The sequence below is a fragment of the Euprymna scolopes genome, chromosome 41 (genome assembly GCF_053919585.1).
Source record: "Euprymna scolopes isolate OS-2025 chromosome 41, ASM5391958v1, whole genome shotgun sequence".
Lineage (NCBI taxonomy): Eukaryota > Metazoa > Mollusca > Cephalopoda > Sepiida > Sepiolidae > Euprymna > Euprymna scolopes.
Genome location: NC_136522.1, coordinates 67178140 through 67204407, shown reverse-complemented (window position 1 = coordinate 67204407; position 26268 = coordinate 67178140). Strand labels below are relative to the sequence as shown.

At 34.9% G+C, this 26268-nt stretch overlaps 1 protein-coding gene across 2 annotated transcripts in view; it reads left to right on the top strand.

Annotated features, from left to right (window-relative positions):
- LOC145266583 (uncharacterized) overlaps positions 1-26268 on the top strand; it is a 67071-nt gene that overhangs the window by 1494 nt on the left and 39309 nt on the right. Inside the window, exon 1 of one of the 2 annotated variants that reach the window (XM_080122426.1) lies at positions 18039-18301. The exons of the other annotated variant lie outside the window; for it this stretch is intronic. Coding sequence (XP_079978552.1) covers positions 18286-18301 — 16 coding nt within the window. The 5' untranslated portion in view covers positions 18039-18285. Of the gene's footprint in view, positions 1-18038; positions 18302-26268 lie in introns of those variants that run through there. 2 annotated transcript variants of the gene reach the window in all.

Here is a 26268-nt window from a genome sequence, read left to right as displayed (position 1 = left end):
CACCGAGCAAATTAGGCACAAGGCCGATTTTTAATGTGAGGAGTGAAGGGGAAACGGGGACCAGCTCCCCGGGGAGTAGGGGAGCTGGATAGTGACAATTGGTATGAAGGGCCGCCCCTACATTGACCAAGGTCCCACATGTGAGGTTGCCCACACATATGGTCTTTGCTTGCAGCATCTGCCGGACAGATGGTATTTATTTGCTCCCCCACCGAGCAAATTAGGCACAAGGCCGATTTTTAATGTGAGAACTGAAGGGGAAATGGGGAACAACTCCCCGGGGAGTAGGGGAGCTGGATAGTGACAATTGGTATGAAGGGTTGCCCCTACATTGACCAAGGTCTTATATGTGGGGTCGCCCATACATATGGTCTTTGCTTGCAGTATCTGCCGGACAGATGGTATTTATTTGCTCCCCCACCGAGCAAATTAGGCACAAGGCCAATTTTTAATGTGAGGAGTGAAGGGAGAGGGAAGGGAAAAAGGGGACCAGCTCCCGAGAGGTAGGAAATGGGAGCTGGTTAAAGGTCAGGCATGTGGGGTTGCCCCCACATCTGGTCTTTGCTAGTCATAGCTAGTCATAGCTTGCAGTATCTGCCGGAACAGATGGTATTTATTTGCTCCCCCACTGAGCAAATTAGGCACAAGGCCGTTTTTAATGTGAGGTAAAAACCAGCTCCCCTAAAAGTAGGCAAAAAGGGGGCACTCTGGTTACCAAAAATAATAATTGTCCCAGTATAGAGGGTTTCCCCTCCATTGACTGGTACAAATTATCTTAAGTGCAGCATCTGCCGGAACAGATACTACACTTTGATCCTGACCAAAAGGCCAAGTAAGAGAACCTATTTACTATGCCTCCCCACGGGACAGAGTTAGACACCAGGGTCGTTTTTTAACATGGAGAAAAGGTACAAAAATTTAAAAAATTGTCTCAGTCGTGAAGGACCTCTCCTCCACCGAAAGAGAACAAGAAATGGAAGTGCAGCATCTGAAGACCAGATGCTACACTTTGATCCTGACCAAAAGGCCAAGTAAGAGAACTATATTGTAGTTAATCTTAATGATTTCAAATGCAAATTCAGATAGTCTGGAAGTGTGAGATTGTTATTACTTTTAAAATGGACCAAACGTTGTATGTGGAGACTTACAAAGAAAACTTTGATTAAAAACTTTTTTTTTTTTTAGGTGAAAGAAAAAAGTTATTAATTTCGTCCGGTATAAAGAAGGTTTATAAATGATGAGAAAGACACTCCAAAAAAAACAACTGCATCATAATTAAACATGTTTGATTTACAAATGAAATATACAGGGTGGCCGAAAAGTCCCAGGACACTATACATGTATTTTTAATAAAACACAGTATTTTTTAATGAAACACACAGAAAACATATATATTCAACAAAAAAAGAGAACTTTATTAGAAACAAAGCAGAAAACAACTAGAGTAATTTAGTGGTCTAGGGAATCAGTATGTTGGCCCTCGTTGTTCTTGCACAATTCCATTCGCCTCCAGGTTCTTTGTGCCATTTTATTAAATTATTATTAAAATTTTATTAAATTATTATTAAAATCAATCATATTTAACAGCATTAAAATATTAAAAATAGAGTGTCCTGGGACTTTTCGGCCACCCTGTACATGATGTCCAAAAAGTCACTGAAGGGTTGAAAATTTTTGTCATTTTACCATAAATGATTATTTTTTATCTCTATTTCAGATATTTTACAGATAATATTTTGGAAATTAATTATGCAAAAGTGTAGCATTGAACAATGTACGCAAGTTGTCAAGTTGTTTTACCAAAATTAGGGGTCAACTTGGCGACAAGATTATCTCTCGCTATGGCAATGTCAAATGACCACCACCTTCCCCAGACTTGACTAGTCCCGACTTTTTCTTGTAAGAATATCTTAAAGAAAGAGTCTATATTAACGAACCCCAAACCCTGAAAGAATCTAAGTGTTAAGTTTGCAGGTTGAAACAAGTAACGTAGAAAGCAATACAAATGACGACTCAACAAACAAAGGTAGATCAAATAAGAAGTGTATTAGGAAAAGGTATATTTACAGGATATTTACATAATGGTGTCAAATAAGAGAGTCTTTGCTGGAGAAACATATCTGCTCTCGGCAGCCTTCGGTGGCTTCTGGTGAACACACACTCAGACTAACTGTGTCTTCCTATTTATGTGTAATTACTATCCCCATATGCAAATGAATGTGTGCCACCACAACACTAAGGAAAACATCAGAAACAAAATAAGGGAGTTAAATCGCAATCCAAAGATTCTGCAATCTGTCATGAATAATGTTTTGGAAAGAGCACAAATATTCAAAGCTGAAAATGGGCAACATTTAAAAGACATTATTTTTCATGAATAAAGATTGTTTGAATTTTGCATTTTTAAAACAAATTTTCCAATGTCTTAGTCAGATTGTGTTAAAATTACAAAAAATTTTCATCAAAAAATAAAAAAAAATCTATTTAAGTTTAAGTTTATTTAAGATTTCTTAGAACTGCACGCCTGTGGAACTCTGTTCCGTCTGCCTTCTTCCCACCTGACTACAACTTGGATGTGTTCAAGTCCAACGTTAACAAATTCCTAATGAACCGCCCCCTTAAGTAAACACTTCATCAAATCTCCACACTAACGTAATGTACTTGCAATAACCCTTATCCTTGAGTGGCTTCCGGGCCTTGATAAGTGGTGACCACTGTGTAAAAAAAAAAAAAAAAAAAGAAAAAACAACCCTTCAGTGATTTTTTGGACATCCTGTAGTTTATGGATCACACAGTGTTGTCAGATCAAATTGTCTGAAATAATGGCTTCTTGACCAAAAATGCACAAAATATTTGTGTTTTTTTTTTTTTTTGCGAAACTCATTCATTTTCTTCAAAGTCAAAAATAACGACAAAACAACTAAAGCATAAAACCTTTTTTTCAAAATTAATGGATTCAGCGTTAAATAATCCGAAAAGGGTTGATGTTATGCTACATAGTAAAAAAATTAAACATCATTACCAGCATTAGTAATATTAAAGGCTGTCTGAAGATACTAAAATACATTTTTTTTTTTTTTTTTTACACAGTGGTCACCACTTATCAAGGCCCAGAAGCCACACAGGGATAAGGGTTATTACAAGTACATTATGTTAGTGTGGAGATTTGATGAAGTGTTAACTTAAGGGGGCGGTTCATTAGGAATTTGTTAACGTTGGACTTGAAGACATCCAAGTTGTAGTCAGGTGCGAAGCAGGCAGATGGAACAGAGTTCCGCAGGCGTGCAGTTCTAAGAAAGAAGCTTTGTTCATGGATATTTATGTTATTAGTCTACCGATTTAGTCAAATTTGGACCTTAGAATTCACCCTCGTCCGTTCATCTGTTCATTCACAAAATTCTCAATAACTACTCATCAAATTTTCCTGAAATTTTTGCATGAAGTTACACCTACCCAAAGGAGGAAATGTAAACATTCTTGGATTTTTAAAAAAATTCTGGTTGCATCACAAGGAGATCAAAAGTGGTTAAAATGGACAAAAATAGAATCTTTTTCGATAATTAGATTTTGCTGAAAGTCATTCAAAAGGAAGATCACAAGGACATACATCTGGAAATGTAATATTTGACCCTAGGAAAAATCTGGTTGCGTACCCAGGGGGTCAAAATGACCAAAAATAGCACTTTCTGGGACATAGAACTTTTTCAACCATTAGATTTTGCTGAAAATTACTCAAAAGCAAGACCACATCTAGAAACGTAATATTTGACTCTGGGAAAATTCTGGGGTTTGAGCCCCAGGGTGTTTTAGGGTTGAAAAGCACACCTTTTGGGGGTAATTTTTATTTTTCTCCTAAAATTCAAGGCATCAGTCGGGGGACCATATAGTTTTTTTGTTTTTTTTTTGTTTTTTTTCTTTTCTCTTTACAAAACTTAATCATGTTTTGTAAAGTTGAACACGAAAACAATTTTCCCCCACAAAGCAATCAAAGCATAAAAACTTTTTTCCAAAATTACTGATTAAATACATTAAATAATTCAAAACTAGTTGATACGCTGTAAAACAAAACATAATCAAACATCATTACCAACATTATTACAACATTATTACAACATTAAAGGCGTTATTTTGGTTAGAATGCGTGCAGTGTTGACGTCATTATTCTTTCCAGATGTTTTGGTAACTTTAGCATTTACCATGTCCTATGAATTATTTGCTCATAGTGAAATAATGAAAACTAGCAGAACTCGTGAAACTTCCACGGTAGTTGAAAATTTTTAAAATGCATTATAAATAAATCAATGAAAAAATAAAATAAAACGAATAACGAATTTAAAACAATTTTTTTAATGAATTCTTTTTTAACCTTTTAAAGCTAAAAAAAATTAATTTTAAAAATTTACATTTTTTAATGAAAATTCGACACACAATACATTGTTTTGTTTTGTTTTTGTTTTGTTTTTCTGAATAATCTTATTAAAAATTTTCCTAGTGTGTGTGTGTGTGTGTGTGTGTGTGTGTGTGTGTGTGTGTGTGTGACATGGATTATCTCAGCCTACAGACAACCCACTCAGGCAAGTTAGGTACCGAAACGAAGCTTATGACCCAGCGGATGTTTTAGTGATATTTATATCCATGTTTAGTGTATGGAAATGCAAAAAAATAAAAAATAAATAAAAAATAACGATTTATTAAACAACGTTTTATTTACTGGATATTTTTCTGGGACAAGGACCCAAGTTTGCCCAGCTGGGCAAACTTGGGTTCTTGTTTTTAAAAAAATCATAAATAAACAGTTGTCAGTACACTTGCACATTTTTTTTTTAATTTCAAAAAGAAACTATAATAAAAAAAAAATTTTAAAATAATAAAAAAATAATAAAAAATAATAAAAAAATAATAAAAAATAAAAGCTTACAGCCTCCTTTCAACATGACTTTTTGATAAAAATTATAAAATTTATTATAAAAATTATAAAATAGCCAATTTAAAACCTTAAACAAACTTTTTTCATTTTTGAGAAAATGGTTTTAATGATTTTTAACTGATAAAGAGCAACTATAAAGAGAGCTAATTCATTTCTTATTAATCAATTAATATACAACATAATTGCGTTGACACACTGGTTCTCATCAGATGACCAAAGTTAAGCAACATTTAGCCTGGTCAGTACCAGATAGGTGACTATTTGGGAATTCTAGGCACTGTATGTGCTCTCCACTTATCTCGGCATTTGTTTCTAGTCGTCCTGTACATACACTTCACTTGCCACTGGTATTTAACAATATTGATTCAAGAGAGGTACGGTTGGAGATTACGCACCTCCTGCCACAAAAATTTCACCTGTATACACCCCTTCGTAGGTATCCATAGTCTGTCAAAGACTGAAGGAGCCCATTTTTTTTTTTTTTATTAATATTTGCGATGATGATGATTTTTTTGTGACACCAAATGTACGGACAAATTAATATTTAGATGTTGTTATTACTGTAGGAGTTACATATTCGAATTGTATCATGTACTAATTTTCCTTTGAAGTAGATAGACAGTTTAAAAAAAAAAGGCTATCCAGAATCAAATATCCACTTACAGTAGTTATATACATTGATTATTTAAGAGGACAACTCAACAAAAATTCTTTTTACATTTGACTTGAAAACGACCATGTTGTAGTCAGTTGGGAAGCACCCCTATGTTATATAGTTCAACAGGTGGGCAGTTCTAGGGAAAAAAACTTTGTTCATGGAATTTGTGTTTAGTTTTAAGCACAGATTGAGAGTAGGAGAAATTTCTGACAGCAGTTGTAGTTAGATGAGTGTTTGTTGCAAATATTTTACAGAGGAGGTGTACCAAAGTAAATTCAAGTTGTAGGAGTCATGTGTTCGAATTGTATTGTGTACTAATTTTCGTTTGAAGTAGATAGACAGGTGTATCATTGGAGTGATTGACCATCACTCCACTCCACAGCGAATCAGAAGTTCTGACATAGAAAGACAAATTACTGGACTTCTTCTTGCAGCACTCACATAATCTTGCTCCAGCATACACCAACCATGGTAGCATGCTGCATTTTATAGCGAATGACTTTAAAGCTATTTTATTTCTTTTTCAACAAAAATCAATAAAAAATATTTTCATTTGAAATTTTAATGTCGTCTGTTGATTAATTTTTTGAGGCAGATAAACTATCTATTACAGAGTAAGATTCCATTAATTTTCATAGCAAATAATTATCTGCATTATAGATTCCATTAATTTTAATAGCAAATTATCATCTGCATTATAGATTCCATTAATTTTAATAGCAAATGATCATCTGCATTATAGATTCCATTAATTTTAATAGCAAATGATCATCTGCATTATAGATTCCATTAACTTACATAGCAAATAATCATCTGCATTATAGATTCCATTAATTTTAATAGCAAATAATCATCTGCATTATAGGTTCCATTAATTTTAATAGCAAATGATCATCTGCATTATAAATTCCATTAATTTTAATAGCAAATAATCATCTGCATTATAGATTCCATTAATTTTAATAGCAAATAATCATCTGCATTATAGATTCCATTAATTTTAATAGCAAATGATCATCTGCATTATAAATTCCATTAATTTTAATAGCAAATAATCATCTGCATTATAAATTCCATTAATTTTAATAGCAAATAATCATCTGCATTATAGATTCCATTAACTTTCATAGCAAATAATCATCTGCATTATAGATTCCATTAATTTTAATAGCAAATGATCATCTGCATTATAAATTCCATTAATTTTAATAGCAAATTATCATCTGCATTATAGATTCCATTAATTTTAATAGCAAATAATCATCTGCATTATAGATTCCATTAATTTTAATAGCAAATGATCATCTGCATTATAAATTCCATTAATTTTAATAGCAAATAATCATCTGCATTATAGATTCCATTAATTTTAATAGCAAATAATCATCTGCATTATAGATTCCATTAACTTTCATAGCAAATAATCATCTGCATTATAGATTCCATTAATTTTAATAGCAAATAATCATCTGCATTATAAATTCCATTAATTTTAATAGCAAATAATCATCTGCATTATAAATTCCATTAATTTTAATAGCAAATAATCATCTGCATTATAGATTCCATTAACTTTCATAGCAAATAATCATCTGCATTATAGATTCCATTAATTTTAATAGCAAATGATCATCTGCATTATAGATTCCATTAATTTTAATAGCAAATAATCATCTGCATTATAGATTTGTAATAAAATAATTAAAGGAAAAGATTAGTCCAAATCAAATATCAATTTGCAGCAGACACATATACAGTGTCACCAAAAAGAAAATCAGCATTTGTCATTTTTTTCAAAAACCCGCAAATTTAAGCTGAATTGAACGTAACTGTTTTAAGAACCTATTCCTCATTTGATTCGTCTTTTATTCCTCTATAATTTTACCTGAACTTTATATGAACAGGTAAAATTATAGAAGAATAAAAGGCGAATCAAATGAGGTATGGGTTGTTTAAAAAGTTAGATTCAATTTAGCTTAAATGTGCGGTTTTTGAAAAAATGACGAGTGCGGACTTTCTTTTTGACGGCAGTGTATATGTAATTATATACTGTGGTCTTTTGCCGTGAATAATCAGGTGTAACACTGGAGTAATTTACGTCTCCCCTCCACACACACACACACACACACACACACACACACACTCAACAAGCAATGTTATATAATGGAACCCTAGGGTGGCAGACTGATACTATAGTACGTATATATAGATTACCAGACTTCTTCTAGCAGTACGTACATGATTTCACTCCAAACAGAGCAGGTAGCATGTTGCATTTTATAACAGCTGTAAAGCTGTTTAATTCTTTTTTTAAATACAAACCAATAAAAGATCTTTTCATTTGAAATTTTAATGTCGTCTGTTGATTAACTTTTGGAGTCAAATAAACTTTTTATTACACTCTACAATCACATTAATTATAATGGAGAATTATTACCTGCATTATAGATTTGTAATAAAACACTGTTAACATTCAATGCTAGTAAGACGAAGCTACTTTCCTTTAACAAAAAAAAAAAACTTTACAACCACCGATTGCCATGACAATACCCTACCTTCAAATGCTTTAACAATCACAGGCAATATGAATTGGACTAAGTACATTGAGGATATTGCCAAGGCTGCTGTAAAGAAAGTTGGATAAACTTTATATTAGGTTGTCCCAAAAGTTTGTAAACACTTGCAAAAAATTGAATTGTTATGCAATTAAAAAAATTTTTTTTTGCGTTTATGTTGTTATTGTGATCTTCAGCTTTCTATTTCAGATGGCAATTGATAAAATTGAGCTGCGAGTTTTAATTCGTTACTGCTAGAAGCAAGACCTTCCAACCAGGAAAGCTGCAGAAAAGTTTTGTGGGCAGGATTGGAGTTTAGGTGGCGATTAACCTCAAACCCAAAACAACACAAACCAAAAACGAAAGGGGCACAAATATTGAGTCGCCGGTTGGTATTCATGGAAACAGTAACCTTATCGTTCAGTTTACAAATAAGCTGAACTTTTTTTCGAAATAAAACAATATATTTTTTTCTTTTATTTTAAACAATATTCTAAATTTCTTTTAATATTGACCTATTTTAATAATCTTGTTCTTTAATTAAAATGTATCGCTGAAAGGCATTAATATTAATTTAAATTCAATTTTATTGATATTTGTGCACTCTGTTAAGTCGCGCACGGGTGTATCGCAATATATTTTTTTAATAGTATTTAGAATTTAAATTTAAGTTTAGTAATATTTTTTGGTAATGCTGAAGATGTGCACATCCTTGTTTATGGAAGTGACGTCAGACAAATTTTAGCTACGGGTATATAAATTGTTTACATTTCTTCAACAAGCAAATGGAAGAAAAAATGTGTTGGAATTTTTTTTTTTGTACCAATAATGGTGCATCCTCCCCCCTGTTTACATTTATCATTTTTTATCTGGTTCTTATATTCGATTTTTTGTATTTCGTATCTTTTTTGATTCTTAGTTTCGTACATTTTGGGTTTGTACAAAACGCCCTTTATTTAGAGAAAAGGGAAATGCTAGCTCCATGATGACGTCACGAGGCCAGCGCAAGATTCGCCCTCTCTTTTGAAATTCCGGCGACGAGGATATTGGACGTTCGTTTCAGTGCCCGGCACTGAAAATGGAATTTTAACGAGCCTCCTTCAAAGAAGAAAACCCGGCAAGAATACCCCGGGCATGCGACGAGGCATGCTTCTGAAAACTATCTATGTTGCTACATTTTGCACGTAATTTGAAGGAGTGTAATTATTTAAAAAGAAAAGACCTTATTTTACGTGACAAGGAATTTTGTAACCTCCTACAAAGAAGAAAACCCAGCAAGAATACCCCGGACATGCGACGCGGCATGCTTCTGAGATCCATCTGTGTGTCTACGGTTTGCACGTAAATATGAGGAGAGAAATTTCTAAAAGGACTTTAAACGAGAAAAAAAAAAGAAAAAGGCATTTAATATTAACAGATTTTTTTCTTCCATTTGTTTGTTGAAGACATGTAAACAATTTATATACCCGTAGCTAAAATTTGTCCGACGTCACTTCCGTAAACAAGGGTGTGCGCATCTTCAGCATTACCAAAAAATATTACTAAACTTGAATTTAAATTCTAAATTCTATTAAAAAATATATTGCGATACACCCGTGCGCGACTTAACGGAGTGCACAAATATCAATAAAATTGAATTTAAATTAATATTAATGCCTTTCAGCGATACATTTTAATTAAAGAACAAGATTATTAAAATAGGTCAATATTAAAAGAAATTTAGAATATTGTTTAAAATAAAAGAAAAAAAAATTCTGTTTATATTGTTTTATTTCGAAAAAAAGTTCAGCTTATTTGTAAACTGAACGATAAGGTTACTGTTTCCATGGATACAAACCGGTTACTCAATATTTGTGTCCCTTTCGTTTTTGGTTTGTGTTGTTTTGGGTTCGAGGTTAATCGCCACCTAAACTCCAATCCTGCCGTTTTGTGTTGCTGAAGGTGAAGGAACAATTGCATCTCAAAGTCGTACAAGCGTTTCGATTCTGGTGAAATTAGTCTTGAAAATAAGCCTTGTTCGGAACGGCTGTTAATGATAGATGATGGAGACTTGCAAACCAGGTTGGACATTACGTCTTCATCGAGCACTCAAGAATTTGTTGATGAGCTTGGAGTTGGCAAATTGACAATTCATTGATACTTAGGTACAAAAAGCCATGCCAAGATCCGCACAAACTCACTGAAGCACAAGCCAACAGATGAGTTGAAATTTGCCGTTAATTGCTCAGCAATCTATTGGACGAGTGTTTTTGGAAGTTCTGGCCATGTCCTGCCTACAGTTCTGACTCTGCTCTAGCAGATTATGACCTTTTCCACTCTATTTAACACTTTCTGAAGAGCTACCGATTCAACTCGTTTGATGAAGTTGAGGAAGCATGTCAAGAATTCTTTGATTTGAAGCCGGCTGAATGGTACTTTGACCAGATCTGAAAGCTTGCAGATGGATGGCGGAAAGTCTTGGAAAATGATGGTCTTTATTTTTAGGATTAATTTTTTTTTTTTTTTTTGTTATTATTTAGCGAGTAAAATTTCAATTTTTTGTAAGTGTTTACGAATTTTTGGGACAACTTAATATTATAATATAACACTAATTTTAATGAAGAATGATTACCTGCGTTATATGTTGGTATTTTGTGTTTTCTATTTGAAGAGTGGTGATATATATATATATATATATATATATATATATATATATAGGGAGAGAGAGAGAGAGAGAGAGGGAGAGCAAATAAGTGAACAAGTTCCTCTCTCTCTCCTTTTTCTCTTCTTGCTTATTCCTCTTTATATAATTACTTATATCGACAAAACTATTCCACATATAGAGAAAAAATAGGACAACTACAACTGAATACCACTAAACATTAATTTATTATAAACTGTTTAAAAAAGATAGTTATGCAAATCAGAATCCTATATCTTTACAAAGCCACAATTCGCCCACGCGTGTAGTATTGTTGCCACATCTGAGCTGATGCATCCATCACTAGTCTCTCCCTCTTGGGCAGACTTCAAAAAATAGATGCCACACTATCGATCAAGATCCAACCTCTGTCCCATTGTCGCAATGTTGTATTTCTGTGCCTATTTTACAAGTATTTTAATTACGTAAATTGATCAAGTAGTTTTATTTTTATAAAGAAAATCATTTTTATGCAATTAATAGGAATTTGCAGGCATTACAACATAAATCTTGTAAGTTTGATTTAATGCTGAGACATCTCCCTTTGATTTTTTTTTCTTAGATTGTTTTTACGTAATTTTTGAAATATGATATTTTCATTTTGTCACGGGTATCTACATTATACAGATTTTTATTTATTTATGATAATAATATAACTATATAAGAGCCAGGTACGTCCAAGGATGGAGTTCTCTTGCCACATTTTGGCAGGAGCTGCTAGAAAGGACTTATCCTACCTTGATAGAGTTCAAAGACTTCATAGCCTTGTAGGGGATGTCCTTTTCTCTTCCCTGCAACCTCTTTCTCACAGAAGAGATTTTGCGAGTTTGTCTCTGCTTTATCATTATTTTCATGGCAAGTGCTCGACTGAGCTTCAATCTATGGTCCCCCCTCGCCAAACTTTCACAAGAAACACCTGTCTAGCAGAAAACACTATCATTAATTTCCCCCACACTTTATCTGTGCCTAAACCTAAACGTAGATTCCATGAACAAAGCTTCTTTCTTAGAACTGCACGTCTATGGAATTGTCTTCTGTTTTCCTGCTTTCCAGCTGACTACAATATGGTTGTCTTCAAGTCTAACATAAACAAGTTTTTGATGAGTCATTCCATATAAGTTAACAGATTTACCGAATTTCCATTACTAACAATTACTATATTGTCCAATAGTCTACTGTACACTCTTTAATCCTTATCATCGAGTGACCTCTTTGCCTTGATAAGTGGTGATGCCTTTGTAAAAAAAAAATAAAATAAAATAAATCAGCAGCAGCACCATCACCACCATCATCATCTTCTCAACAATCAGCAGCACAGCCATGGTCATCACCATCTTTTCAACAATCAAGCAGCAAGGCTAATGCCATCATCACCAGCAATCAACAATATGATGAACAGCTCTGGGAACAAGGACTGCTATCTACATTAAACTGGCTACCTCTCTAAACGTAGCACATCCTGACAACAGAGGACAATACCAACCACACTAATCTATCCGAAATAAAAGTTTTAATTGAAACTTCTTTGTCTGTCCCTTTTTGCTTCCATACGCTCATTTATTTACAAGAACTCATACCAGAGGTTGAGATACAACAGCTGGTATCATTGGAATATATCAAGATCGTTGTTTTTTAAAGGTCTATGGGGAGGGGGTGATATCCATCCAGATTTAGTCATTGTCCTTCTATGAGGATCGGAAGTTTTGTAAGGGAGTGGTTGTGTGTAGTTGTGGGTGATAAAGAAGGATTTTGCATTTGGTTTGCTGCCAGCTCACTTCCACTTCTGTGATGTGACGGTGATTTTGTTTTCCGTTCCATTTTCAGATCGCATTTCGCTTTTTACATCAACCAGCCGAAAACCCTAAAACGTTACTATTCATTAACTAACATATAGATATTTAAAGTGTGTATTTCTCAATACAAAATGTGTATTTCGCAATGGATTTTAACTTGAAAAGATTCTTAATGTAATAGTATTAAAAAAAAAACAACACATCTTTAATGGCTGCACAGAATTTTGTTTTTTCGGAATAAAGATACGCCTCGATTTAGTGTCTTTGTTTTAGTTTGTAAGGCTGACATTACAAGTGTATAGCTAACCCAAGGTAACACTGGCTGGGTGAAAAAGTAGCCTAAAATGAACCTGTCTGCATTCACTGGTTGGGGCGCTTCAGGCAACTGGACATTAATCAACACCCCATTTCGAAGGAAGAGATAATGCCTAGTATTGTGAACATTCTAGTGTGGAACCGAATCATCCCTCAAGAAGGGAAACTGGAACAACAAAGCAGAACTGAAGCTGGTAAAAACACTTTTTTTTTTTTTTTTTTTTTACACCACTTATCAAGGCCCAGAGGCCACTCAAGGATAAAGTTTATTGAGTGTACAGTAATCAATGGGATAATATCGTGTAATCATTAGTAATGGAAATTTGGTAATTTGAATTACTTAAGGGGGTAGTACATCAAGAATTTATTTACATTGGACTTGAAGACAACCAAGTTGTAGTCAATTGGGAACAGCGAAACGGAAGAGAGTTCCACAGGTGTGCAGTTTTAAGACAGAAGCTTTGTTCATGGAATCTACGTTTTGATTTAGGTACAGATAAAGAGTGGAGAAAATTCAGAACAGATACTACACTATGAATTTAAACTAATTGCCCTCGAGGGAAGACAAATAGATAGGTTTACCATATTTGAGATTGTGGGAGCGGGTCCCTGGTGCCAGTGGTGCCGGTACTTATTACCATTGCGTTATTCATAAAAGCATTGCAGTAACAGAAACGCAAAAGTTAAACTGTAACATTCTCCGTTCAACTTTTTGCTTTTTTTTTTTTTTTTTGTAAGAATAGAAATTTTAATTGAGGTCAGAAAAATATAATTATGCTTCTTATTAAGCTTTTTTTTTTTTTTAAATTAAGAAAAAATAGAACACACAAAAAAAGAAAAAAAAAATTCGTTATTTTTCTTTCTTTTTTTTTTTTTTTTTTTTAAATTTTTTCCTCTTCCGGTTTTTTATGAACGGATTCATTCATACAACTATCGGGCTTCATCGCCTTGAAGAGAAAAACGCCATTGTTTTATTTTTATGAATGACATTCCATTCTATGACTCTCTCCAATAGTAATAGTATACAGTAATAATCTCAACCCTGAACGTGTGCTGCTGCATGCCTCCCTTTGCAGAAAGATTTGAATAAAAGGAAAAGGGAATATACAAAAACTAGACCTACCAATGACCCGTTGGGTCACAACAACTACCACGATTTATGCTACTTTAAAAACTTTCGTGTTATTTTTTTTTTTAATTCATCAATTGTGGCACATCTCGTATTATTTGTATTATTTGTATATATATATATATATATATATATATATATATATATATATATATATATATATATATATATATCCATTCATGTGAAATCTTTTTATCATTTTTTCTTTTACCTCCTATTCCCCTTACCCTACACTTTTTTTTAACCAAGTAAGATCTGTGACTTACTTGTGGTTTCATTAAATACTTTTACATGCAAAATCCGATCCCGCATTTTGCTAATTCCTGCCCTCTGATGAGAAGGAGAGTATTTCTTCGAAACTCCGCGGATTAAGGACTATCCACTTATCTTGTGCTTCCTTTTTAAAATTAAATATGTTTTTAACTCTTTTTCAAGATGTTTTTTTAACATGTTTTATTAATCATTTGTTCATATATATATATATATATATATATATATATATATATATATATATATATATATATATATATATATTCACTCTTCCACTCTTTCATCCCAAAATAGTGAACATTTCTGTAAAAGTCTGAGGACGCTACAGACGGCCAAAAAAACGGCCGTGTAGCCGAAACAATAATGTAACTTAACAGAAAGATACGGTAATAAAAAATAAAACGTATATATATATATATATATATATATATATATATATATATATATATATATATATATATATTATTGGAATCCTTGGAAGTGAATAATTTGTATATTTATTTATTTATTTATTTGTGGATTGTTATCCTCATCTCCATTGTTCTTATTGTTATTTATTTGCCTCTCCACGAGGGAAGGGTTAGACACAAAGTCAATTTTTAATGTGGGGAAGATCTAGCCCCCCACCCCCAAAAGGCACGCTGAATAGGAACAAAAATAAAAATTGCTTTGGTCTAGAAGGGTTCCTCCAATGATCACGTTCAGAAAAGGTGAAGTATCAGAACAGATACTACACTTTGCTCCTAACCATCACGTTTCGGCTAACTATTCATCTTGCCTTCTTCAAGTGGTTAATCATGACAGGATAGGAATGTTGGGTCTCTTAACTGCATCTTCAGTAATTCCAGGTGAGCAGTTATAGGAGGGAAACGTTGTGCATTTCTCTCCTAATAATTACTTAAATAAACACAAGACCAAACGACATTGCTTTTAAGAAAACAATAATAAAGGGTTTATTTAAAAAAGGCGAGATTGTATATCAAGCTGGAGAGAAAGAAAGAAAGTGTAAATGTCTGTGTGAAGGTGTCGTCTGCCATCAGATTGCAGTCGTCAACAAGTAGCAGTGGGAGGGGTGAGTGAGAGAGGTCTTTATAGGTCGCTTGCTGGCGACTCTCTAGTGATCGCAGCTGAGATCCCAAAGGGCTAAAAATAGTCCTTAAGGGGACAGCTCAAATCAATGTGCCCTGCCAACCGATTGGTCAGTGTGGCCGAATCACTTTGGCACCGGGCATTGATCCGCTTATAGTAAATAGTTTTTTAACTGCTACACAGTATCTGAAGATAACAGTTTCAATCCTACCCAAAAGCAGGCCAGAGGATTAGTTGGCCAAAACGTGGTGAGACGACAATAACTATGGAAGGCAGTAATTACTGAGGATACAGTTAAGAGAGTACAGCACAATCACGTTGACACACCGGTTCTCGCAGATCACCGAAGTTAAGCAATGTTGAGCCTGGCTAGTACCAGGTTGGTGACCATTTGGGAAGGCTAGGTGCTGTATATACCTTCTGGGAAGGTTGGGCGTGGGGCCAGCACTCTCACCCTGTGGAAGAACTCCTCGCTACAAAAATATCTACAAAAAGTTGTAGATGGCCTATGCCCCTCCAGGGGCTCAAGGGCTATGGATGGATGTACAGTTAAGAGACTCAGCATCCTATCCCGTCACGGTTAACCACCCGACGAACGCCAGAATTTCTTGCAACAACAACAACCATGAAGACGAGGGTAACGGTCCACAAATAAAGAAATAAATTTGGACTATTTTTTATCTTGGGTGTTATTTTCACGTTTCGGTCGATGTAACTTCCAAACTCCGATCTTCTTGTATATCTTGTCGAACTCAGGAATCTGGCCTTCTTCAGGTGATAAACCGCAACGGGATAGGAATCCTGAGTCTCTTAATTGTATCCTCAGTAATTACTGCCTTCCATAGCTGTTGTTTCTCACCACATTTTTTTTTGTTCAATTTTCACCCTAAACAAGTAGTAGGGGGCTACTATCGGGGACATGTTGCAGGGGTATTATGAAGGGAGATAAGCAGCAAGATGTCTGTTCACATTACACTTGAACTTCTGCATGTCAGTACAGTTGGGAAAGAAGAAACCCCAGGAGGGAGTTCCAAAGTCTAGCAGTTATGGGGAAGAAACTATTGGAGTAGAAGGCTTTCTTACACCTAGGGATCTCTATTGTGTAGGGGTGGGATTTTGTTACACATCAGGTTTGTCGGGGTATTAATGTCAAGGGGGTACAAGTGCTTGTAGTTCGTCAGAGCATCCACCATTAAAATACTTGTGAAACAGGCAGAGGGATGAAACATTCTGTCGATGGGACAGAGGCTGAAGCTGACAGTTCAGGATCTATTAGGTTGGCGACTCTCTTTTGAACCCTGTCCAGGAGTGAGAGACTAGTAGCAGATGCACCAGCCCAAACATATTTAAGTTTTATTTTTTTCAAACATATTTACGTTTTTTTTTTTTTTTGCATAAGTTTTATTTTTCCAAACATTTACGTTTTGTTGCTTGTTTATTTTCAAACATTTACGTTTTTTTTTTGTTTTTACGTTTTTTTTGTTTTTGCAAGCATAAATTAAATGTTTTTGCTATATTTTTCTTTTAAACATATTTATGGGTGCAACCGTTTTTCCGCGAGTATTTTTTACGCTCTTATAATAAAAAAAAAAATCAAGAGTTTTTCTTTTATCTTTTTTTTTTATGGACCCTCCCTTTTTTTCTTAATTTTTCTGCACTTATTTTACCTTTTCCGCGAGTATATATATATATATATATATATATATATATATATATATATATATATATATATATATATATATATATGCGCGTGATCAAAGAAAGAGCTCGCACAAAAAAAAACAAAAAAAAAACGTAAATATGTTTGAAAAAATAAAACTTAAATATGTTTGCAAAAAAAAAAAACATGTTTAAAATGAAAATATAACAAAAACATTTGTTTATTTCAAGGGTGCCATTATATACATTTTGTGCTTCCATAACTGGGTGGACAGACAGTAAACACCACCTATAGTCAAACGGAGGAAACAGGCTCTCTCTTTCTTCCAGTTTATTTTGTTACTTAACATGGTTATATTTTTAAGTTCGTTGATTAACTTCGCTAACTTGTTTCCTTTTCGTAAATTGCTTCAGCAATTTCCGGAACTCGGCTACAGTAATTGTGTAATTTTTTTTTTTTTTTTTTCATTTTAATATTCTTTCATTATTCTACTGATTATTTCAGCCCCCCAAATTATATTTTGTAAAATATGCTTATTTTTGCTATGTTTATGCTGGTTATCTCCCTTAGATTTGATGATCCGTTGACATAAGCGCCATTTTTATTAAGCGTAATTCTAAAAAAAGGACCAAATAACAAGTATACAATAAAGGATGAACTCAACGAAACCGGAACATTTTTATATCAATGCGAATTTTTTATCTGACACCGTTTGCTGCGGACTTCGAGTCGCCTGTTCTTCTGATTCGCCATAAAACTAAAGCATGAAATATACTAATGGAGGCGGGGGGGGGGTCCCAAAATTTTATTATGATCTTATTGTAAATTGTGATCTATCTTGTGACAAAAATAAATAAATAAATAACCAAAGAAAATAAAAAATAAAAATAGAACAAGAAGGACGAGAACGAAACCGGTCGACGAACCCGGTTTTAGTTCATTTAGAAGGAAGTGACCTGTACGAGTACATCCGGTTCACGGGAAATTATGGGATGGCGGCACATGAGGCGCTTGCTTTCATTCGCATCATGAACTTACAACGACGAAAACGAAAATAGTCGTCATAGGTGACATTCTCGCACCATATTTTGTACATAAGTCTTTATCCCGTTTCACCAAATGCTGCTTTTTCAAGTGACCGGCATTTATTTTATAAATTCAATCATTTGAGACTTTTTCTTGAACAGAAAAACATACAAGGATTTCTCTATGTGGAAATTACGAAGTAAGAAATATTTATTTTCAATGTTTTTATTTGGTTAAGATTCAAGATATATCGATCTTTTTTTTTTTTAATTTTTTATTAATTCCTATATAATAGAAAACGCGATAAACCCCGTAATAATTAAATTTATTTTTAAAATTTAAATTTTATTTCGAATTACAAGTCACCTTATATTTAAAAATCGAAAAAGGCCACACCTGTTTTATTAGCAATCTCTATTCATAAAATAAAAGGTGTTTGCGACAGATCGATTTTTAAAAAATAAGATTGCAAAAAAAGGGAATATAACTGATTGCACTTTCAATTTTTGCTTAAATTTTCGTTATTACTTTTTTGGGTTTGTATTACTGTACACATAGATTCGAAAAAGTTGTCAAAAAACAAATATATAACAAATAAATGTTATCAAAGGCAAGATAAGTTACTTTTCTACCTAACTGGATATGTTTTCAGTGTTTTTATTTAACGTAACATGTTTATTTAGCTCGAAAAACATACTGTGTTTACCGATGTATTGGAAAATTCAAAATGGCACCCGACTCTCCCTTTAACATGGTAAGTTTGGGAAAAGGTGCTATAAATATAAAACTAGACAAAATACTGTTAGAAACTCGCTCAATATATGTTACCGTGACATAACTTGACATATATTCGGTGGGTTTTTAAAAGTATTTTGTCTAGTTTATTATTTATAACACCTTTTCCCAAACTTACTGTGTTAAAGAGAAAGTCGGGCGTCATTTTGAATTTTCCAATACATTGGTAAACACTGTATGTTTTTCGAGCTGAATAAACATGTTACATTGAATAAAAACACTAAAAATATATCCAGTTTGGAAGAAAAGTAACTTATCTTACCTTTGATAACATTTATTTGTTTTTGTCAACTATTTCGAATCTGTGTACAGTAATACAACCCCACTTTTTTCTTTAAAAAAAAAAAAAATGAAAAAAAAAGTTACTTGTTGAGATAAAGTCGACAGCTCGATTTCTTAAGTATGTATTTTTAAACCAAAATAAACAGCACTTAATTGTCGTGTTGAAAATTATACAAAAATTACGGAAATTCATCGAGTGTGTTTTTAATAATGATAATAATAAGTCTACCGCTCTCGGCTAAAGCAAAACGTCAGCTATTACCGTTGCGAAAAAAGAAATAAATCTGTCCCCTGTATTCGCAGTCTTCAAGGCGTTCACATTTAGGGAAAATGCCAATTTTTCCACAAAAATTACTTTTTACTTTAAATAAAGTAAAAGTAATAAATAACTGCGTATGTTTTACTGTCCACAGTTCTTCCAAAACGTGGTAAACAAAAACAAATGGTACTTTTTATGCACTTTTGTTACCGCACGATTTTTAAAAAATAGTATTTTCAAGTTAAATTCAAGTTGTACGATATTTTTTATATTAAATTGTTAAATGCAAGTAGAGAATAGTTATAAAACATCCTACCCTCCCCATGTTAAAAATAGCTTTCTAAATAATAACATTATTATTTCAGCATAACGAAAGTGCATAAAGTACCGTTTTTTTTCTAAAATATAAAATCGGCTCGAAAAACAACCATGTTCAAACACGACCACAAGAAAAAGTGGCCACAATGAAATAAAATGAAATGACAGCTCAATCGAAAAAAAAAAAAAAATCAAACCAGGCACACACTCGAACAATTTCTCCTTTGAGGCTTGCATTTACAAATATCCGTGGACTTTTTTTTTTTTTTTTTTACAAGGTAGTCACCACTTATCAAGTCCGGAAGCCACTCGAGGATAAGTGTTATTGCGTGTACAGTAATCATTGGGATAGTATCGTAGTAATCGTTAGTATTGGAGATTTGATAAAGTGTCTTACTTAAGGGGGCGGTTCATCAGGAATTTGTTTATGTTAGACTTGAAGACATCCAGATTGTAGTCAGGTGGGGAAACAGGCAAACGGAAAAGAGTTCCACAGGCGTGCACTTTTAAGAAAGAAGCTTTGTTCATGGAATCTACGTTTTGATTTTTGTACAGATAAAAAATGGGGAAAATTTTTTAACGTGTTTTCAGCTAGAGGAGTGTTTATCGTGAAAGATTGGTGAGGGAAGACCAGAGATTGGAGCTCAGACGAGCACTTGCCATGGAAGTAATGATAAAACAAAGGCTCGCAACATCTCTCATGTGAGAGAGAGGTTGCAGGGAAAAGAAAAGGGTATCTCTCACTAAGCCACGAGGCCTATTTTGTACTCTGTCAAGGCAGGATAGGCTGTTTTTAGCAGCTCCTGCCCAGATGTGGCAGCAGTATTCCATCCTTGGACGTACTTGGCGTTTATAGAGATAGAGAATTGCATCAGCAGTGAGATATCTTCTGGAGTGGTAGAAGGATCCTACCATTTTTCCAGCGACCTTGGCAACTGACTTGATGTACATGTTCCATTTCAGGTCAGGAGTAAAGGTCAAGCCCAGAAGCTCATCAAAACATTGAGCTTCCCCTAGATGAGAACCATCCATTTCAATTGATGCCAGATGGGGATCAGAGCATTGATGATGTAAAAATAGGAGCTTGGTTTTAGAGGCATTAAAAGTAACCAGCCACCTCTTTCCCCACTGTATCACGTGCTCTAGAGAGAATCGGAGAGAACTTTGTCATTTATGGCCTTAGATGTGTTGCCATAAATGGTCATGTCATCAGTATAGATGTCAACGAATGATTTAAGTATGTGTTTTGGAAGATCATTGATGTAGATCAGGAAGAGAGTTGGGCCCAGGATGGACCCCGGAGGGACTCCAGCATTAATACTGTGGGCCTCCGATTTCTGCCCATCAACCACTACTTTTATGAACCTATCAGAGAGAAATGATTTAATGATTGAGAAAACATTTCCAGTTATACCATAGCTGGAAATCTTGTGAAGTAGTCCCTTATGCCATACCTTATCGAAGGCCTTTTATATGTCAAGAGCAATTGCCCTAGAAAGGAAGCCTTTGTCAAAAGATTCACTAATCCTATGAAATATAACTGTTAGCACATCTGCTGTAGATCTGGCAGAACGGAAACCATATTGCATGTCACTAAGAAGATGATTTTTGCTGAGGTGGTTGACTACTTCTCTATTTAATATAGATTTCAGCAACTTACTCATGACATAGGAGACTTATTGGTCTGTACTGAGAGGGAGACGACTTATCACCTGAATTCTTAAATACAGGGCATACTGATGAGGTTTTCCAGGGTGTTGGGAAGCACTTCTTAAGGCAGCGCTTAAACAGTTTTGTAAGTATGGGGGCAAGTTCTGGTTGAAGCTTTTTCAGCACTATAATTAGAATACCGTCAGGGCCAGTTGCGTTACTAGAATCAAGGTTCTTGATTAGCTTGGTCACCTCACGCACAGATATTTGTATGTTGCATAGCGTGTTGTCTATTATAGGAGGAAATACAGGGAGTTGATGGCCTTCGTCGCATAGAGTAGAATTAGCTACAAAGTTCTTGACAAATAGCTGGCCTTATTTGATGCTGACGAGATGACCTCAAGTGCATTGATGATGGTTGGGATAGAATGCACACTTCTGTTCAGGATCCTGTTTGCTATTTGCCAAAACTGGTCGGAATCCAACCGCTGCTCAGCTACTTTGGATTTAACAGACTGAGCATATAGCTCTCTTGCATTTTTTATTACTCTTTTACAGTGGTTTTTGGCAGTCCTGAAAGCAGCTTTAGTCTCAGTGCGTCTATTACGTTGGTAGCTATGGAAAAAGTGATTTCTGTGCGCGATGGCAGCAGCACATTCTGAGAAGAACCATGGCTGACTGTTAGGTTTTTGTTGGAATTTTTTGGATGGCATGAATCGATCTATGCCTACAATTAACCATTCGGTCAGGTCTGATACTATAGAGAACATCTTTTTAAACATGGAATGCAGGGGTCAGATATAAATGTACAGAAGCTATCCCAGTCAGCCGTAGAGTATCGATATACAGTACAGTGGAGAGGTACGTCTGAAGACTTATTACATTTCGTTTTTATCTTAACTGATACAACCGAGTGGTCGGAAGATCCCAGAGGAGACCTAGAACTAATTTAGATGATGTAGAATCATTTCTCCTAGCAAACTCCCCGGATATCTTAGAACAAAGTGAAACTAACTTGCGCTCCTCCATCCCCTCTAACATCTTTGTTGTAAGGACTCTGACGGACACATGCATGGACTTGGAACACCCTCCCCTTGATTAAGGAATTTAAACTAGAATCGACAGCTGTTCCTTCATGTGCTTTAAATTAACTTTACAACATAGCATTGGCTACTTATATTTTCTTTATCACTCTCCCTCGACCCAGGACTGTATAAATGTAACACTCTCCCTTGACTCTAGGGCTCAAATGCAGTAGAAAACCGGAATACAGTGGTCATAAGATACGCTATTTTCAGGTTACGATTTCCTAATGTCTTAGTCAGATTTGTGTTAAAATTGCAGAAAGATATCAAAAATAAAGAATAAAGAATCTTTTTTTGTTTATTCAATTTTCACCCCAAACAAGGCACAGTGCCACTTTGAAGTAGGGGGCTACTATCGGGGACATAATTTGCAGGGATATTATGAAGGTAGATGAGTGGCAAGATGTTTGTTCACATTACACTTGAACTTCTGCATGTCAGTACAGTTGGGAAAGCAGAATCACAGAAGGGAGTTCCACAGTCTAGCAGTTCTGGGGAAGAAACTATTGGAGTAGAAAGCTTTCTTACACCTAGGGATCTATACTGGGGAGGGGTGGGATTTAGCTGCTTGTCGGGTTTGTCGGGGTATTCACGTCGAGAGGGAACGAGTACTTGTAGTTCGTCAGAGCATTCACCATTAAAGTACATGTAGAAAAGGCAGAGGGATGCAACATTTCGTCAATGGAACAGAGGCTGAAGCCTGGATGACAGTTCAGGACCTATTAGTTGGTAACTCTCTTTTTTTAACCCTGTCCAGGAGTGAGAGACAAGTAGCAGATGCACCAACACAAATGTCACAATAGTACTCCGTACATGGGCAAATGGTTGTCTTATAGAGGTACAGGATACTTTCTGGCGTAAGTAGTTTTCTAGCATAGTAGAGAGACCCCACTTTCGCAGCAGCCTTGGCAATGCTCTCAATGTATATATTCCAGTTCATGTTCCTTGTAAACATTAGACCGAGGAGTTTAAAGGAAGTACTTTTGGGTAATGTGTTTTTGGCTATAGCTATTGGTAGTAGAGAAGGTTTCTTGTAATTATTGAAGGAAACGGGCTTAGTCTTGGCAGCATTGAATGTGACCATCCATTTTTGTTCCCATTCCACTACAGATTGGATGTGATTCTCTAGTGTTTCTGCCATTTTCTAAGATATGTTCATTTGTTTTCCTCTCGTGCCTGTTATAGAGAGTGGTGTCATCAGCAAATATACCCATCTCAGAAACAGTTTTATCAGGGAGGTCATTTATGAATATCATGAACAATAAAGGTCCAAGGAGATACCTCTGAGGTACTTTCACATTTATATCATATTGTTTATATGTACGACCGTCGAGGACAACCTGGATTTTTCTTTTCCTTAAGAAGGATTTAATTACATTATGTATTCTTCCAGTGATACCATATGATCTAATTTTCCTTAGAAGACCATCGTGCCATACCCTGTCAAAAGCCTTACTCTCTGCCCTCGCCTGTTAGAGAGAGTCGAATGGGGACATGTAATACACGATGAGAGGGGGATAGAAGAGGGAGGAGGACATGTAATACACGATAAGAGGGGGATAGAAGAGGGAGGAGGACATGTAATACACGATGAGAGGGGGATAGAAGAGGGAGGAGGACATGTAATACACGATGAGAGGGGGATAGAAGAGAGAGGAGGACATGTAATACACGATGAGAGGGGATAGAAGAGGGAGGAGGACATGTAATACACGATGAGAGGGGGATAGAAGAGAGAGGAGGACATGTAATACACGATGAGAGGGGGATAGAAGAGAGAGGAGGACATTTATACATTTTACAGTCTGTGGTTCTCATAACATATATTTAGAGAGGAGGGTTATCAGTTCTTATGACACGGGAGGAGAGGGGGCAGTCATTACTTTTGATAGAGAGGGGGCAGTCATTACTTTTGATAGAGAGGGGGCAGTCATTACTTTTGATAGAGAGGGGGCACATTACTTAGATGAGTTATACACAAAGTTCATTATAACGATGAGTGGACACAAGGTTCATATTAAGGATGTTTCACATTACCTTTAATTGTTGAAGAATGACACAACACGAAGATGCAGTTACAAAATATGATGTGTTCTTTTATTACATTCAGCTGATTGCAATGATGATGGTTCCAGGAATTCAAAGCCGACTACATGATTAAAACTTTCTAACCCTTCGCTTCCAAAGGGAGGCCCTCCTCTGATTCGATCCGGACTCGACTGCCTCCTGTCTTCTGTCTGTCCAACTCTCTCTAATCTCCTAAAACTAGCAAACTATATTGAGAATTCATTTTCTGCTATGACGTCATGCACATGTCCAAGAACATGCTCGACACTTGTTGCCTGAACTCACGTGGCTTAAACATGCATGGTTCGCACATGTCCAACCCATTTCTGCAGACAAAGAATTCTTCTAACCTATTTTTCGACCTAACTTCTTCTCCAATATGTTTTTAATTTTCTATTGTTCGTTCTTCTAACTGACCTTATTTTAATTCAGTTTTCATACAAAGAATTCAATAATTAAATTCCTTTTCAAACATATCTAAACTATTTTATGTGAAAACTGAACAATGCGAAAATTCCATTTCTGACCCTATTCCTGAACCTTGTATACCATAACCGTAATATATATATGGTATGGTTGGGGTGAAAATTTAATATTAAAAAAAAAAAAAAAAAAAATCTTATTCCCATATTTGATTCTGACCTGTTTATTCTCTCATTTTCCCACTTAGCTTCCACTCCCATTTAGAGGCTGACATGCAGAATAGTGTTCATTATTTATTCATTTTTTTTTGGGGGGGGGATCTTCCCACTCCCCATCATTCATCACTTTTTGTAAATATTTTTATTGGCAAATAAAATCACATTGAAACGATTGCGGATCTTTTAAGTAGGTTTAAGTCCAAGGTGTGAATGTGGTATTTTGGTGGAAGAATCTGACTAAAAGTAATCCAAAGTTTCGTAGTCGAAAAGAATGACTCTTGACCTCTCCCTTCTCAACACACAAAATTAAACAAGGCTCTATGCCTAAGTTAAATGGAAGTTTTTATAATTTTTAGTTGACTAAATAAATCTGCCAATAATTGGTATATCTTCAAAATTCAAAGTACATTTCTAGAGGATCTTTTGCTAAGTAAAGAATCTATCTAAAACCTCCAGCACTGCCTCGAGTGGGACTTGAACCTGGAATATGCTGCCCTTTACTGTGTCCTTCGAGAGATTCCTGCATAACAGTTTGATCTTGGTAATCAGGTTGTCCTTGATGTTGGGTGTGATATAGTTAGTGTCATTTTTAACGGCGCTCCACACATAAGAGTTCATGGCATTGCAATCAGGTTAATTAGTCAGATATTGGGACTAGTTGACTTGTGGAAGTTTTCAGCCACATCTGTGGTTTCCTGAAAGTGATACATGGAATTGTTTTTGTTACACCTGCCTTTCTTGCAGTCACCCTCTCCACCAAACATGTTACATTTTCAAAAACAAAAAGTTTTTCAGGTTTGTATTATTATACACATAGATTCGAAAAAGTTGTCAAAAAACAAATATATAACAAATAAATGTTATCAAACACTGTATGTTTTTCGAGCTGAATAAACATGTTGCATTAAATAAAAACACTAAAACTTATCCAGTTAGGTAGAAAAGTAACTTATCTGTGCCTAAATCCAAGCTTAGATTCCATGAGCAAAGCTTCTTTCTTAGAAGTGCACGGCTGTGGAACTCTCTTCCATTTGCCAGTTTCCCACCTGACTACAACTTGGATGTCTTC